The 17120-nt window shown below is 46.6% G+C and overlaps 1 protein-coding gene across 2 annotated transcripts in view; it reads left to right on the forward strand.

Moving 5' to 3' along the window:
* Letm1 (leucine zipper and EF-hand containing transmembrane protein 1) overlaps positions 1 to 12245 on the forward strand; it is a 32894-nt gene extending 20649 nt beyond the window's left edge. The window contains exons 8-15 of one of the 2 annotated variants that reach the window (XM_085692048.2): positions 1806 to 1937; positions 2361 to 2501; positions 3067 to 3201; positions 7450 to 7584; positions 9222 to 9409; positions 10692 to 10830; positions 11049 to 11091; positions 11949 to 12245. In XM_085692048.2, the coding sequence (XP_085548174.2) occupies positions 1806 to 1937; positions 2361 to 2501; positions 3067 to 3201; positions 7450 to 7584; positions 9222 to 9409; positions 10692 to 10830; positions 11049 to 11091; positions 11949 to 12070 (1035 nt within the window). In that variant the 3' untranslated portion in view covers positions 12071 to 12245. The remainder of the gene's footprint in view (positions 1 to 1805; positions 1938 to 2360; positions 2502 to 3066; positions 3202 to 7449; positions 7585 to 9221; positions 9410 to 10691; positions 10831 to 11048; positions 11092 to 11948) is intronic. The other variant, XM_048414993.3, reaches the window with a different exon arrangement.
* The last annotated feature ends 4875 nt before the right edge of the window (positions 12246 to 17120 follow it).

The following is a 17120-nucleotide window of genomic DNA, read 5'->3' on the forward strand; positions in this document are numbered from 1 at the left end:
TCTTGTTAGAGGCAGAGAACAACTGTTAGGAGTCTGTCCTCTCAGTCACCTCGTGGGATCTGGGGATCAAACTCAAGCTGTCAAGTCTCTAAACAAATGTCTCAAGCCATGTGTGGTGCCGCATGTCTTTCATCCCAGCACTCAGGAGGCTGGGGCAGGTGGATCTGTGAGCTTGAGGCCAGCCTGCTCTACAGAGTAAGTTCCAGAACAGCCACTCTACACAAGGAAACTCTGTCTTGGGAGTTGGGGGAGAGGGGATGATGTCTCTATCTGCTAAGCCATCTTGTCAGCCTTCAGTTTGTTTTTAGCATAGTGTTGTGGGTTTAACTGGAGGCTGCACATATGCTAGGCAAACTCTTTGCCACTGAGCTACAGCCCCTGTCCTCTAAATTTTGTTGTTGTTGTTGTTGTTGTTGTTGTTGTTGTTGTTGTTGTTGTGTGAGACCATTTCTCACTGTGTAGCCCTCACTGTCCTGGAACTTGCTATGTGGACTATGCTGGCCTCAGGCTTAGGAGATCTGTCTGCCCCTGCCTCCTGAGTGCTGGGATTAACGATGTAAGCCACGACATCCAGCCTGCCCTTCAAATTTTAAAAAAGAAAGAAAGGACAATTTTTCTAGACAAGGTTTCCTGCTATATGACCCAGTCTGACTGAATTTCTAGATATCCTTCTGCTTTCTAATTTTTTTATTTATATCTAAACACATGGACCAGTAAGATAGCTCTGTGAGTAAATGTGCTTGCCTCCAAGTTTGACAACCTGAGTTTGATTCCCAGAACCCTTGTGGTACAAGAGGAGAAAGACTCCCGAAAGTCTTCTCTAACTTCTGTTCATGTGCCTCTGTGGCATGTGCTGTCATCCCCTCCCAAATAAACAAATGTAAACTAAATGATAAAAGCTTAAAAGTTGCAATAGTAATGGGTACAAATAATATATATGTATGGTACCCTAGGCCTTTTTTTTAAAAAAATTTATTTATTTATTATTATGTATACAACATTCTGCCTCCATGTGTGCCTGCACGCCAGAAGAGGGTGACAGAGCTTATTACAGATGGTTGTGAGCCACCATGTGGTTGCTGGGAATTGAACTCAGGACCTCCGGAAGAGCAGGCAGTGCTCTTAACCACTGAACCATTTCTCCAGCTCCCCCTTTCTTTTATTTTTTTTTTTAATTGTCGGGTTGTATAGCCCAGGCTGTCATAGAACGTATGATCCTCTACCTCTACTAGTGCAGGGATTACAGATATCCACCACCATCCCTGGGCCAGTGTACCAGCCTGTTTTCAAGCACAGAGCATAGTGACCATCTGGAGCTGATGGTCAGTTGTTCAGTTTATTAAGGGGTGTGTGTGTGTGTGTGTGTGTGTGTGTGTGTGTGTGTGTGAACTTTGTATTATATATATTGGATTTTTTTAATCTTTATGTGTATGGGTGTTGCATGTATGCTTGTGCATCTTGTGTGTGCAGGTCCCATGGAAGCCAGAAAGGGGTGTCAGATCCCCCGGAACTCGAGGTACAAACAGTTGTGAGCTGCCATGTGAATGCTAGGAACTGAACCTAGGCCCTTTGCAGGAGTAGCAAGTGCTGTTTCCAGTCCCTGAAAGATATTTTTGAAATACATTTGGGAAATGTGTTTTAGTCATTTAATGAACCTATTTACTCAGTCATGTTTGCTGTGGCACCTAGACTCTGTGTCCTTCAACTAAGTCAAAGCCACAGAAGGGAACTCTGGGATGCAGGAGAGGCACTGGGGCTGTGGGTCAGCAGGGACAGCATTGCTAGTGCATGTTGTTTGATTCCAGTGGCTCGACCTGCACCTCCACCATGAGATCCCCACATCATTGCTCATACTGTCCCGGGCCATGTACCTTCCAGACACCCTCTCACCTGCTGACCAGCTCAAGTCCACCTTGCAGACCCTTCCAGAAATTGTGGTATGTATTGTTGGAAGATTCTGTTGACGTGTTATCTCTGTGGGCTTGGTACCCTCGCCTCCACAGCTGTGGGAGCCTCTCTAACTTGGTCTTGCTGTCCTCTTCACAGCTCCCTGGTTCGTCTCCCTGCTCAGCCCCCATGTGGCTCACTCTAAAGCACAGCAGTGCTAGGATAGCAAATATGAATTGATATATTTGAGATTTGCTCTGAAACTTAAACAGTTCTCTGATGGATGGGGAACCTTACTTACCCTTGGGATCCTGGAAGCACCTCTGAACACTTAGGAGGCAAAATCCCACTAGTGTATTCTGTTTTGTATGAAACCTGGGTGGTAACATTGCTGAGCTCGAGGTAAAGGTATTATAGGTCTGGCACCTCAGGTTCACTGGCAGTTACCTTCTTCTCCCACTTTCCCTCTCAAGGCAAAGGAGGCTCAGGTGAAAGCGGCAGAGGTGGAGGGCGAGCAGGTAGACAACAAGGCGAAGTTGGAGGCCACACTGCAGGAAGAGGCTGCCATCCAGCAAGAGCACCTGGAAGAACTGCAGAGGGCTGCCGAGGCTGTGGTAAGCAGTCTGCTGTTAGGACCAAGGCTGTCCCAGTCCAAGTTTTCTAGAGCCTGCCTTATGGCCACACATGTGACTCTTTCCTGTCTTTGCCTGCAGGGGTCAGAGTGGTACAGGAGTGCTTGACTATGGAGCTGTAGCTCTCAGGGACAGTGTAATAGAAGACACAATTGGCATAGGAGGGGCTGGCTTAGCACCCAAGCAGGAGTCACCAAGGGACCCACCTTCTCAGGGTTGTTTTCCTAAGAGTGGCTGACTCCTAAGAGTGCTCACCCCTTGGCCCTATGATCTCAAAAGCTGCAGGAAGCTGTGACTGGAGCTTGGAATTGCCTAGGTTATTCATGTCCATCCGGTCACCCGGACTAGCCCCAGAGATGGGCAACATGCTCTCACTGAGTCTGTTGAGGAGCCTCAGGTGGCCTGCTCATCCTGGGGCAGGGGAACTACTGCTGCTGGGTGATCTGTGGGTCTTCTTCATCACTTAGTAGATTATGCCAAGTGTACCTGTCAGGAGTATATGCTGAGTGTGGACCAAGGTGACAGTGTGGTACTGCTTACATTTCAGAAGGACACCCAGCCAGAAGTAGCAGAAGCCACCATTTCTGGGAGGCCAGGGGCCGAGCTTCAGCCAGAGGTGCCTGATGTGAGCGTGTCCTCAGAGACACTGAAGGATACAGCACCTGTGCTAGAGGGATTGAAGGTGAGCTGTACATGACTGAGGGGGAGCAGGGCTGGACTGTGGGTTCCTTAGCTCCTAAAAAGAGGTCTTGCTGGACAGGGCATTCTCTTACCCTCCAGCCAGTCACATTTCAGACCCTCTCAGAGATCATGGTATATGCTGTTGGGAAATCCCATTGACTCACTTAATTCTTGGATGGGGGGCTCACCTCTACAACCATGGAGCCCCTCCAGGGACACTTTTACTTCCTGGTGAGATGAAGTAGTGGCAAGGAGGCAGAGACCAGCCTTAGGGCTATAAGAAGCTTAGAGCCTTTGACACTGAGATGAGGCTGCCAGGCTCCTCGTGGGTTTCTAGGCCCCTGTCCTCCTCTTGGGCAGTGGGAAGGGAACTAAAGGCTGAGCCCTCAAAGCAGAGCTTCCTGTGCAGAGGCCCACCCTGCTGTCATTTGCCAGGTGATTGGGTGTGAGGCTCCTTGAGAAACTTCTGTCAATTTGTTATCAATAAATTGGACAGAACATGAACTATCTTCTGGGTCCTTCTGTCCTCAGATGCCAGGGCGATCCTAATGAAGGAGCAGATATTCAATGTGGTAGGCAGTATTCTAAGTGGATAGAAGACAACTTGGTAGTTGAATGAGAGAAAAGGAGGAGAGACACTTGACTAGATGAAAGCTGTGTGTTCAAGAAATCTCTGCTGGGGGTCCAGGAGGATGGCAAAAGCCCTTTGCATCTTTTTTTTTTTTTTAAAGATGTATTTATTTATTATGTATAGTGTTCTACTTGCATGTATATCCACAGACCAGAAGAGAGAACCAGATCTCTGATTACAGATGGTTATGAGCCACCATGTGGGTGCTGGGAATTGAACTCAGGTCCTCTGGAAGAGCAGCCAGTGCTCTTAACCGCTGAGCCATCTCTCCAGCCCCAGCCCTTTGCATCTTGAAGGGAGTGGATGATCAGGATCACATTCAGGGCTTAGAGGAGGGGGGTAAAACTTGTTCTTAATGAAAGCAGAAAGTGTGGAGAGCTGAGGCCCAGCAGCTGCCTCTAACAATAGCCTTTGTAAGAAGAGGGCTTGACAAAGTTTATGCCCCCAGCCTAGCCCCTGGAGTTTTGGAGAGGGGAGAGAGGAGCCTAATGGGCTCCTGTGAAGACTGCCTAGAGAAAGCAGGCTGCTGCATGGCCCCGGAGACCCCGGAATAGAGACGCAGTGTGATCAAGGCCAGAAGGTCATGGCAATGGCAGAAGTCCCCAAAATCTGAACTCAAGGTGGTTCCCAGACAATCCTACAAGAAACAACAGGCTGTAGAGGCAGAGATAGGATGATCCCTTGTTGTTGGTTGTTTTCTACTTTTTGATTCCTTTGGGGGGCCTGCCACCCAGCTCCCAAATAAATCACACACGGAGGCTTATTCTTTCTTATGAATATCTGGCCTTACCTTGGCTTATTTCTGCCCAGCTTTCCTTAACTTAAATTATCCCATGTATCTTTTGCCTCTGGGCTTTTATCTTTCTCTGTTTCTGTATATCTTTCTTTACTTCTTTTTCCATGACTTGCTGTGTGGCTGTGTGGCTGGCCCCTATTGCTCCTTGTTCTTTTTCCAGATTTCTTCTTCTATTTATGCTCTCTACCTGCCAGTCCCACCTATCTGTTCTCCTCCTCACTATTGACCTGAGTTCAGCTCTTTATTAGACCAATCAGGTGTTTTAGACAGGCAAAGAATCACAGCTTCACAGAGTTAAACAAATGCAGCATAAAAGAATGTAACACATCTTTACATCATTAAACAAATACTCCACGGCATAAACAAATGTAACACATCTTAAAATATTATTTCACAACAATCCCTGGGGATTTATGACCAGCCAGCCTAGCTGAATTGGTAAATCTAGTAAGAGACTCTCTCAAAAAAGAAGGGGATGGAGAGATGGCTCAGTAGTTACATTGCTCTTGTTCAAGTTCTTTTCCCAGCACCCACACCTGGAGGCTCACAACCACCTGTAACTCTAGCTCTAAGGGACCTGATACCTCTTGTCTTCTTGGGTACCTACACTCCTGTGCACATTCCCACATATACACATACAATTAAAAAGTTAACTTTTTTCTAAAGAATTCTCAGATGTAGCATAGTAACTCATGCCTTCATTCACAGTACTCAGGTGACAGAGACACATACACATAAATAATATAACTATATATATATATACATATATATATATATAATAGTAAATAAACTTCTCACAACTTAATAAATAAGAAGACAAATTTTTTTTGAAATTGTCATTATTGGGGGCTGGTGAGATGGTTCAGCAGCTAAGAGCACTGGCTGTTCTTCCAGAGGTCCTGAGTTCAATTCCCAGCAACCATATGGTGACTTACAGCCATCTATAATGGAATCTGGTACCCTCTTCTGGCATACAAGTGTATATGTAGATAGAGCACAGTATACATAAAATAAAGAAATCTTTAAAAAAGAGAGAGAGAGAGAACAAAAGGAAGAAAGAAAGAGGGCTGGAGAGATGGCTCAGTGGTTAAGAGAACTGATTTTTCTTCCAGAGGTCCTGAGTTCAATTCCCAGCAACCACATGGTGGCTCACAACCACCTGTAATAATAAAATCTGGTGGGGCTGGAGAAATGGCTCAGCGGTTAAGAGCAGTGGCTGCTCTTCCAGAGGACCCGGGTTCAATTCCCAGCACCCACATGGCAGCTCACAACTGTCTGAAAATCCAGTTCCAGGGAATCTGACACCTTCACACCAGTGCAGATAAAATAAAGATAAATAAATCATGAAAAAATTTTTTAAAAAAATAATAAAATCTGGTGCCAACTTCTGGCCTGCAGGGACACATGAAGGCAGAACATTGTATAAATAATAAATAAAAAAATCTTTATTTAAAAAAAGAAAGAAAGAAAAGAAGGAAGGAGAGAGAGAGAGAGAGAGAGAGAGAGAGAGAGAGAGAGAAAGAAAGAAAGAAATTGTCAGTATTGAGCCAGATGGTACAGGAAGAACAGCCAGTGCTCTTAGCTGCTGAGCCATCTCGCCAGCCCCCAATAATGACTGGCTACTTAAGAGACTAACAAAAGAGATTCATAAGTTCAAGGACAGCTTAGGCAATTTAATGAAAGCCTTATCCAAATAAAAAGTAAAATAGCAGTGGTTAGAGAAATGTCTTGGAGTTTAAGAACACTGGCTCTTCTTCCATAAGACCCAGGTTTGATTCTCAGCACTCACGTGGCAGCTCACAACTGTCTGTGACTCCAGTCCCAGGGCATCTAATGCCCTTTTCTAGTCCCTTCAGGAACAAGGCAGACATGTGGTACACAGACATATATGTAGGCAAAACATACCCATACACATACAAAAAAAAAAAACCACTTTTTAAAAAATGTAAAATAAGGGACTGGAAAGATGGCTCAGTGGTTAAGAGCACTGGCTGTTCTTCCAGAGGTCCTGAGTTCAATTCCCTACAACCACATAGTGACTCAGAACCTTCTGCAGTGGGATCTGATTCCCTCTTCTGGCCTGCAGGAATACATGCAGGCAGAACATTGTATACATAGTAAGTGAATAAATCCTTTTTTAAAAAAATGTAAAATAGGGCCGATAATATGATTTGATAGAATACTTACATAGCATGCTTAGGTCCTAGGTTCTGCAAAACAGGAGAAAAAAAATGACCTTCCATCTAGTGTTGGAGAGGGTGTGGGGGGCCTAGATCACTTTGGAAACTATGCTTTACTAAAGCCTCAAACTTATACTCTGTGATCAGCTGACCTAGTCCTGGGCATTGCCCCACCAGTGACTGTACACAGACATTCACAGCAACTATCATTGTAATCACTGAAAGCCAATAGGAAGAAGAAAGATATGCTTTAATGTTGCTGTCCAGATTAGAAAATCTTTACCATTAGATGCCAAAAGAGGTGAGCTGGTCAAAAGAGGCAGACCTAATAATTCCTCTCCTATAAAGTTCTAGAAAACAAAGCCTGTCCTATAGAGAGGAAGCAAGTCAGTCTTGCCTGGGGATGGAATCCTGGGAAATAGAAAGGAACATTTGGGGATAACCAGTGTGCTCATTCTGCTGGCTGTGGGATGAGTGTGTTGGGGTACAATGCACCAAGAAGATGCAGAGAGATGGGCTCCAACTTACTTGAGGCTGTCCTTAAGTGCTTGCCTATGTGGCATGAACAGAAAGGCTTTCAGCATTTAGGGACAGAAGCCATTGTTCCCTTGACTTAGGTTTATCTTACTCATTTCTTTCCAGGGAGAAGAAATAACTAAGGAGGAAATTGACATCCTCAGTGATGCCTGTTCTAAGCTGAAGGAACAGAAGAAGTCCCTGACCAAGGAGAAGGAGGAGCTGGAGCTGCTCAAAGAGGATGTCCAGGACTACAGTGAGGTGGGTGGGCATCCGGTGCAGGGATACGGACCTTGGACCTTGTACGTAGGGCTTCATCAGCTGCTCACTGCAGAGGGTGGGTAGAATGCAGCTTTATCAGATCCCAAAGCATCGAGTAACACTCCTGTCATGTACATAACAGGGTGCCCAGAGAGAATGTGGAGAGAAAAGTCAAATGGAAAATAAATTTTGACCAAGGATACAGTTGACAATAGAGCACAAGGCTTAGCAGTATAAGCCCCAGCTTAGAATCCGGGCACCACAGTAATTCTAATCGGGCCACTTTGTAGGTAAATGACACCCTTGCTGGTGCTAAGTAGATAGTGATAGGTATCTGAACCCCGGTGTCATGTAAACAGCCTGGTCACTTGATACATGAAATCTTACTTTCATTCATAACCCTTCAAGATACTTTTTTCTTTTCTTATCTAGTGGTTGTCCTCCCTTCCTCCTTCCCTTTCTTCTTTCCTCCCTCCTTTTCTTTCTCTCATAGTTCTGGGATCGATCCCAGGACCTTGTGCATGCTAGACAAGTGTTGTGGCACTAACTACATCCTCAGCCCAAATGGACATTGTTTTCGTTTTATTTATTTATTTAAGCTTTTTTTTGTGGGGGGAGGTTGGTTTTTGAAGACAGGGTTTCTCATTAGCTATGGAGCCAATCCTGGAACAAACTCTGTAGACCAGGCTGACCTCAAACTCACAGAGATACATCTGCCTCTGCCTGCTGAGTGCTGGGATTAAAGGCACCACCACTGCCTGACTTATTTTTTAACTTCCTTATTGAATCTTTGGGGGTTTCACATCATGCACCCCAATTCTGTTCACCTCCCAGTCTTCCCATATCCTCTCTCATCCCTGTTGCATTCTAGCACTCAGGAGGCAGAGGCAGGTGGATTTCTGTGAGTTTGAGGCCAACCTGATCTACAGAGTGAGTTCCAGGACAGCCAGGGCTGTTTCACAGAGAAACCATGTCTTAAAAAACCAAAACCAACCAAACAAACAAAAAACAGACATTGTTTTCTAATATGAGGTAGCAGTGTTATTATCCCCCACTCTGTTGGGCAAGTAGTGATTTGGAGATTGCTAAAAATCAGTTTTCTGTTTCTCACCTTCCCTGTGGGAGCCCCCCTGGCTGTGTGACTTCGCCATCAGAAGCCACGTTTTCACCAGACAGACAAGACAGTGCTCAATCCTCTTGGCTCTTCACCCTGCTTCTGTCCCTGTCATCTTCGCTCCTTGTAAAGAAAGAAGGTGCTTAGAATTCCTTGAGTCTTTGTATGTTCATTCTTTAGTAACTACAAAGGAACTTGATATTCAGAATAGATTTTTTTCCCTCTAATACAAAAAAAAATTTGAGCTTGCAAAACGTGGGCACAGTAGGCTGCTAAACCAAAAAATTAGTGAGAACAAATTTGCATGATGGACGTAAGATCATCCAGTTTTCTGAGGCTGAATTGAATTCTTTTATTTGGTTTTTTGTTTTGTTGTCCTCGGGATCAAGCAGGATCTTGTGCATAGTAGGAAGCATTGTACCACTGAGCCACATCCCAGCACAAATTAATGATTTGATTTTCTTTTCAAGTTCAAATTAATATAGAGCCTCCCTCTTTTTTGATACAAACTTTTTAAAATTAGGACTTACAAGAGATCAAAAAGGAACTTTCAAAGACCGGTGATGAAAAATATATAGAAGAATCCACAGCTAGCAAGAGGCTGACAAAGCGAGTGCAGCAGATGATCGGGCAGATCGATGGCCTAATTGCACAGCTAGAGACCAGTCAACAGAATGGCAAACTGGGCCCCCATGAGAGTTCTCCAACAGGGTAAGTGAGCCATGAACCTGTTCTAGCCTGGCTGCAGCTGACAGGTGCTTTTGCTGGAATCTAATTCCAAAGCCTATCTTTGGCCTGTGCCTGCCCACCCTACCTAGTGTTCAGGAGCAGCCAGGATCCCAAGAGGTCTTTGCTCTTATTTTTCTTTCCTTCGCAGCTCAATTTCTATATCCCTGAGCTTGTTTTACTTACGTAACTCAGATCTGTCTCTTCCCTGCCTGTGTCCCCTGACCCATCTTTTCTCCCCTTCCATGGTGCCTTCCCCTTGAGCTTACATTGACTCCACGTTCTTCAAACTGCTAGGCTTTCTCCTGCTTCTTCCCTATTCCAAACCCTGGTATTATGACACTGTTGTGGACAGTCTGCTTGCTTAAGCAGCCACCAGGAAACAGTGGCACACTCCATGCTTTTGTAACCCAGCTTTGAGTAGGCTTGTCACAGTCCTGACCATAGATAGACTCTACAGTGAGGGCAGGTGCTTGCAGCTAGACTCTGCTTCTGCTCCAGGCCCTGTACCTAGTGACCCTTGTTACCTCCGGATGAGGATATTTTCTCTCTTGTATTGTTTGTTGGCTCCCTGGCAGACACAGCCTAGGGACCTGTGGTGCTCTCTATTGTGGTGTGGGTGCCCATGGAAACCAAAAGAAGGTATCAGATCCCCTAGAGCTGGAATTATAGACAACTATGAGCCACCCAACATGGGTTCTAGGAACTGAACTCAGGTCTTCTGCAAGAGCAACAAGTGCTCTTAATCACTAAACCATCACTAATCACTCTCCAGCCTCAGGTTTTGTTTGTTTTTTTCAGTTTTATGTGTGTGTATAAGTGGTATGTGTGAGTGTGATACTTGTATATGTGCTATATGTGCAAGTGTATGTATGCTGGTATACTTGCTTATGTACACATGGAGGCTGTCAGCCTGCAAGCCCATGATCTTGCCTCTGCCCCCACCCAACAGAACTAGGGCTATAGACAAATATGTGACTACTCCCAGCTTTTACGTGGGTTCTGAGGATTTGAACTCAGATCCTCATGCAGTAAGAGCACTGATAGCTACTAAACAGTCTCCCCAGCATCCAAGGATGTTTTCTATCAGTCTCCATGCTGGCATTGCATCCTAAAGGGAAAGAGCCTGAGGATCTCACTGTGGGAGGAGTCATGCTGACATTTCCAGTTCATGCATGGCCACAGGATCAAAGTCTATGGGAAGAGCTATGGGTAAGGCATGAGGCCGAGCACCTGGCCAATATCACATGCAGACTACACTCCCCAGGGAGAGTGTCATCAGTGTCAGTGAGCTCATCACCGCCATGAAGCAAATCAAGCACATTCCAGAACACAAGCTGATCAGTTTGGCTTCAGCCCTGGATGAAAATAAGGACGGCAATATCAACATCGATGACCTTGTCAAGGTGGGTCTCAGTAAGAACTGAGCCAGCAGGCTAGCCTGACTGCTTTTCTGATTTAGAGTCCAGGGGTTTGGGGAGGAGCTGCTTTTTTAGAGCCTTAAGACTCTCAGAAGGGAACTAGAGAAATGGCTCAGTGGTTAAGGACACTGGCTACCCTTACAGAGGAACAGGGTTCAATTCCCAGCATCCACATGACTGATTACAACTGTCTGTATCTCCAGCTCCAGGGAGATACTGGCACCATCAACACAGGCAAACACCAATGTACGTACAATAATTTTTTTTAAAAAAAAAAAGACCATATCAGGAAGCTGGGTCTGCAGGCCCAGGTATCTCAGCCCTTTGCTCTCAATTGAAATCACACTGGAATTAAGAAGTTATAAAAGTTACAGGCATAATGGTGATATAACAAAATTGAGTCTCTGCCCTGCCACAGGCCCACTCTATCAAATGTCCCTTGGATTGTTCCTGCATGTCCCACAGGAACTTATATCCCTATTAGCTCTGGAAAACAGGGTGAACACACCTGTCAGGACCCCTTTTGGGGGCTGCCTGAGACCTGAGAAACACTGAGTGGGTAGAGCATGTAGGATGGTGGCTAAGGTCCAAGTACATCAGCCCACATACCCAAGTCAGGATCCAGCCTCTAGGGGATGTCTGGATTCCAGCCTGCAAATTACCATGGACCTACCGAAATCATAAATCATGTTTTTTGAAGGAAAAAATCTGCCTTCATGGTTTCCAGCACACCTGACAAGTTAGTGGTTTTTCTAGCCATTTTAAATCAAGGTGCTATCAGACATGCATGCTGAGCATTTTCCTCACTCTCCCCTCAGTCTTCATGGCAGGAGCAGATATATTCCAGTGCCTACCCCTTGCTGTACCAGGGAAGCCATGTTCAGGGCAGGTCCTAGACCTCTAGCAGTATGGATGCCACAGTCTTGTGAAGTCTGTAGCCTTGGGGGTCTGAGACCCAGGCACCCATAGCATGCAGTGCAATGACCAGTGCCTAGCCAAGAAGATGGCTCAGAGGAGTCAAGTCCTGCCTCCCCACAGCTGTCCCCAGGATACCAGATCGTGCAGTGATGCAGCCTTCTAAGTCCCCTCTCCTGTGTGTTCAGGTGATCGACTTGGTGGACAAAGAAGATGTTCAGATCTCTACCACCCAAGTAGCCGAAATTGTGGCCACACTAGAGAAGGAGGAAAAGGTGGAAGAGAAGGAAAAGGCCAAGGAAAAGGCTGAGAAAGAGGCCGCAGAAGTGAAGAATTAGAACTGCCTGACTTTTGGCCCACAGGGTCTGCCTTCATCATGCTACACCAACCACAGTGGGGATGACACAAGAGTGATTGCTATGAGGTGATTCTTAGTGGCAAATCTAATATTTTATCTGGAATAAATCAGAAACTTCCTTAATCAAGCAATTTTTAATTTTCATCATTCCATGAAGATTCAGTCAGCCTGGAGCCTTAGAGCCCTCTGAGTGATTGTGTCTGGACTCATGCCTTGGTGTGGTACTAAATGGCCCTAACCCTTGGGGTAAGGGGACAGCCACCACTAGGATCATAGCCTCACACTGACCCCTAGCTCCAAAGGTAGCTTGGGCTAGGCTGGGTAGGAAAGTATTTCCCTGTTTATGTCCTTACTCGCTCAGGGTCTGGCCAAGCCTCTGTCCCTTGAGAGGAGAGTGAGAACCAAGTGGACTCCCAGAACCTATGTGGAGCCAAGTAAATGTGCCTGCATTTCTCCAGAGGCCTTGGAATAAGAGGTAGACAGACACAATGCAGACCTCCTCTGCACTGAAGACGCTGGAGTCAGTTTGAGGACTTGGATTCCTCCGGGAGATCTGTATGCTCACTCCTCCACAGTTGTGTCGTAACTACTGGTCCCTGACAGCATTGTCTCTCTTGTATGGATTCTGAAGCATGTTGACTGGAGCATTCTCAATTTACCATTGATTTCCACCTAATTCTATAACTGACTAGTACTGAATTTTCACACATGACTATTTGCCTAGCTCATGAGTAGTTCCGTAATTAACAGGGGACATACACTGAAGAAGCCTTTGAAAATGAAATTGGGCAGTCCACATTGCTGAGTAGCCCTGGGGGATAGAGCTGACATCTAAAACCTGAACACACCTGAGGCTTTGTGTGGCTTTTAACATAAAACTTAAGTCCTGCCCAGGACAGTGGCTGTTTCGTCATGTTGCAGACTCAGGCTTCTTCAGCACAGCTGCTCTTGAATGTGCTCCTGCCACCAGCAGGGAGGAAGTAGTCTGTGGTGCCACAGAGCTTTTGGCGTGGTGTTCTGTGCCTGCTAATGGCTCGCTGGCACTCCTGAGTGGAGCTGCACTAGCTCAGCGTCCAGAGCTCTTGCTGAGTGGCCAGCACCCTTTCTTGGAGATGGCTGCTTGGGCAGGCCAGGGCTGAGTATCCTGTGGCCTCACCACCAGCCTCCCACTGTAACCCCATCCTAGGATCACAGAAAGCAAGATCATGAGTTCAGCTTGGGCTATCCTGTCCAGGAAAAAAATTCTTTGGACTCCAGACAGGATATAGAAGATGTGCAGAGAAGCAGCAACTAGAATGGAACTTTCTCGGTTTCTTGAAACTTTTCTTAAAGGAAGTATATGATGCTAAGCAAGAATAAAATAATTCTTACACGTAAGCCTGTGCAGAGTAACAATGGAATCTAGTGAATATATGGTCACATCTGTGAGTCCTTGTGTACCCTAGCATCCTGGTTCCCACTCTTAGTGTATACTTCTGAGGACAAGATTGTGGTTGCCAAATGTGTCCCCACAATGAATTGTTTCTCCTCTGAGCAGCATTCTGCGACCTGTCCTTTGTCTACCTGTTGTCTTCATCCTTCATTGTTACTGGGCACTGTCAGTGGCTGTGTTAGCTGTTGCTGACTCAGGTATTTCCCTGCTGTCCTGCTGTGGACTGTGCCCTCACAGGTCACACCATCACCCTGGAAAGTGGGTTCACCCTGTGATAATGCAGGGGGCCTAGCAGTGGGTGCTTGCCTTGGTTTTTGGAACTGACCTCACATCTGTTTCATTGTTTGATTTCAGTACAGCTGGGTCAGGTTTAGAAATGGCAGCTCTACTGGACAGTGATGGTGGCGCACACATTTAATCCCAGCACTCCAGAGGCAGAGACAGGCGGATCTCTGAGTTAAAGGTCTGCTTGGTCTACAGAGCAAGTTCCAGGACAGCCAGGGCTCTCATAGAGAAAGTCTGTCTTGAACCACACCACCACCACCCCCCCCCAAAAAAAAAGAAAAAGGAAAAGAAGTAGCAGCCCCATGACAGCCGGGTGCCCACACCTGTTAAATGAAATCTGGCATTCCCTTCTACACTCCCAACCACCTTCCCACACAGGATTTGGAAAATTGGTGTCTGAAGCCCAGGCTCTTTCTGAACTATCAACATCCTAAATGTGAAGGGCACCATGCAGTTCTAAAAGGCTATCCTCATGGTCTTGGGCTGTGACTCCTGGGGCCATGGCAAGGGAACAAGTTCTGTACCCTCTTCTGACTTCCAGGGATCTCAGAGCCTCCAGCTGGGTCACATGGAAACATCTTCCATGCCCATGTAACAGCCCAAAGGGATTCTTCTGAGCCCTGAGCAATCTGCTTAGTAAAGAGATCGAAGAGAAACTCAGACCTCCTAAGTTAATGAGGATTGTGCTGTGGGCATCAGATGTGCTCAGATTTTAGCAGGGCTTAATCCTCCCCGCAGCTTCTCAGTGCCAGCTCATCTTTAGGGGCTCAAGTCTTGGTTCCAGGCTCATGCTTTGTGGGGCCTGAGAAGACCTGTATCCCCTCATCCTGAGGTATCCCCTCATTCTGTGAAACAGCCCTGCTTTGTGGAGTCAGGCAAGTACTTCTTAGAATTGAAGGTGACTCGGGGGCCCTTGGAGACTGGCAAGCAACAGCTTGATGTAAGGAGGTGACCAAATAAAGTACCACTGCTGTCGTGTCTGCTGTAAGATGATTTGTCCAGTTCGGTAGTCCTGACACCTACCGGGCTCTCCCAGCCTGCAAACCCCCTCAGATGGCCTCAGACTTGTCACCTCACAGCCCCATGTTGTGCCTGTTGTGAGCTGCACAGGGTGGGCAGGAGCTTGGACTGTGGCTGAGGAGTCCCAGGGAAGTGGAACCTGTGCCCACACTAAGTGTACTACTACTGTCTTGTAAACAGAATCCAGCCACAGGGACGTGTAGAGGGCAATGGGCACCTTGGTGCTTCCTCTGGGGTAGCTCAGCTGGGAGGAGGGTAAAGGTATAGTATCTATCTCCTGATCTTCCCAGGACCCCAGCACGTCTTGGGTGATCTCCTATAGCCATTCTTAAGTGTCTTTTAGAATGCTTGATTGAAATTCCATTGGTCTCCAGGATCAAGAGGTACAAGTTGCAGGGCAAGGGTAGGAACTGCTTGCTGGTTGGGATAGGCATTTAAAGGGCACAGCATGCCCACTGGCTGTAGTGAGGACCGAGTAAACATTCAGACGAAATGGATTTAGCCAGAAAATGGAAGTCCCCAGGTGACTTGAGAAAAGCCTTATGTGCCAGGGAGTAGAGATGTGATTGTGCCTGAGTCTCTCAGGACATTTTATACACACAGAATCAGTTTCTTGCCTTCTTAGGATGATAAATCTTTCTCTTCCTTTTTAAAATTTTATCTGTTTTGTTGTAAGTATGTTATGTACCCACAGAGACCAGAAGAGGTTGTCATCTCCCCCAGAATGGAGTTAAGGATAGTTGCTACCATCATGTAGGTGTTGGAAATGAAAGCCAGGTCCTCTACAAGAGCAGCAAGTACTCAACTAAATCAGAGTCATCTTTCCAGTCCAAAGGATAATTCTTGCTGCTGGTCCTCAGACCATTGGGGACACAGCTACATGCCAGTGGATAAGCAGAATAAGCAGGCTCCTGAGAACTAGCGTGTCCCTGATGCTAGCCAGTACAAACTGGAAACCATCCACCATCACTACCACCCATATCCAAAAGGCAGGGCAGTCAGGTAGAGATATTCCTCCAGAGAGCAGACACAGCAGAAAGAGCCTGACTTCAATAAGGAATGGGAGATTTGAGTGCAAACCCAATGCTTGCAGCTTGAGCCACTCATACTCCTTTCCCATTGTGCAATGCCCATTCAGTCGACTCTGGTGGTGCAGCTCAAGGCCCTCTTCTAAGGTGGCAATGGGACTATGATGGACAAGAGTGGTCCGGCCTATGGCCCCTGACCCTCAGGTCCACTTTCTGTCACCGTGGACCAACCCCTTGATGTTAAAACTTTTCTTGGATGCCATAGGAAGCTATGCTCAACATGGCACTAGGGGGCGCCACAGACTGGCGTACAGCTGACCCAGGAAGTGTCAAGCCTGGTTTAGGGATAGGAATGTACCCATCTGGTCACACTGCTCTCCAGACTTGTCAGGCCCTTTAACTGCCACCCCCTGCCTGGTCACTATCATCAGGGGTCTGCGTGGCTGGAATGGAAACTGTCTGGTCTCCATCTGGGGGCCGCTATGGTGAACCAACAACAGAACGAGACCATAGCTTCCTCTAAAACCCAGTACCTCCCTGAAGATCAAGCTCCGTCTAGAACCAAAACTTCAGTTAGTGTGGCTAAGCAAGTCTCCTGACCTAGAAGGTGGGCCTGATCCTAGCTACAAGAGGAGACAAAGGGACAGTTCATTCAGCCCCCAGGTCTCCAAAGGTTATTACAAAAGTATTACAGACCAAATGGACGTAGGAAGGAAGGAAACACTCAAGTTCTCTCTCTCCATTGTCCTGGAACTCAGATCACCTGCATCATGCTTGGCCCAGTGTAGATTGCTTAAACCAGAGGTCTGGTTACCTACCTTCCTGCAAAAGCTACCACACATACTTAAGCACTTTCTGTCTTCATGGGATCCCTCCTGTCAAGACAGCCAGGAAGCTGGAGAGGCCAAGTGCACTTCCTCCACACACCCATATTCCCCTCCTGTGGACACATCTCTAGTGCATCCTGTCCTTTTGGACCTCTAGTAACCCTAAGATTCTGCCTACTACTTAGGCCACAGGAAAACAAACCCCACCAAATCCCAGCTGTCCTTACTTTGGGAGGGAAAAGCAGTTAATTAGTCCCCTGGGAGCCTGAGACCAGCACCTTGCTCTAGGGAGCAGACATTCCTGATTCCTTAGATGCTGTTATCCCTCCACCTCTGCCCTGTCTCCCCTGTCCCCAGCAGTTAAGGACACAGTTGCATAGGTCCCAGGACACAAGAGAGCACTCTGAAGA

Source organism: Myodes glareolus, chromosome 8, assembly GCF_982192425.1.
Source record: "Myodes glareolus chromosome 8, mMyoGla1.1, whole genome shotgun sequence".
In the NCBI taxonomy this organism is placed as follows: Eukaryota; Metazoa; Chordata; class Mammalia; order Rodentia; family Cricetidae; genus Myodes; species Myodes glareolus.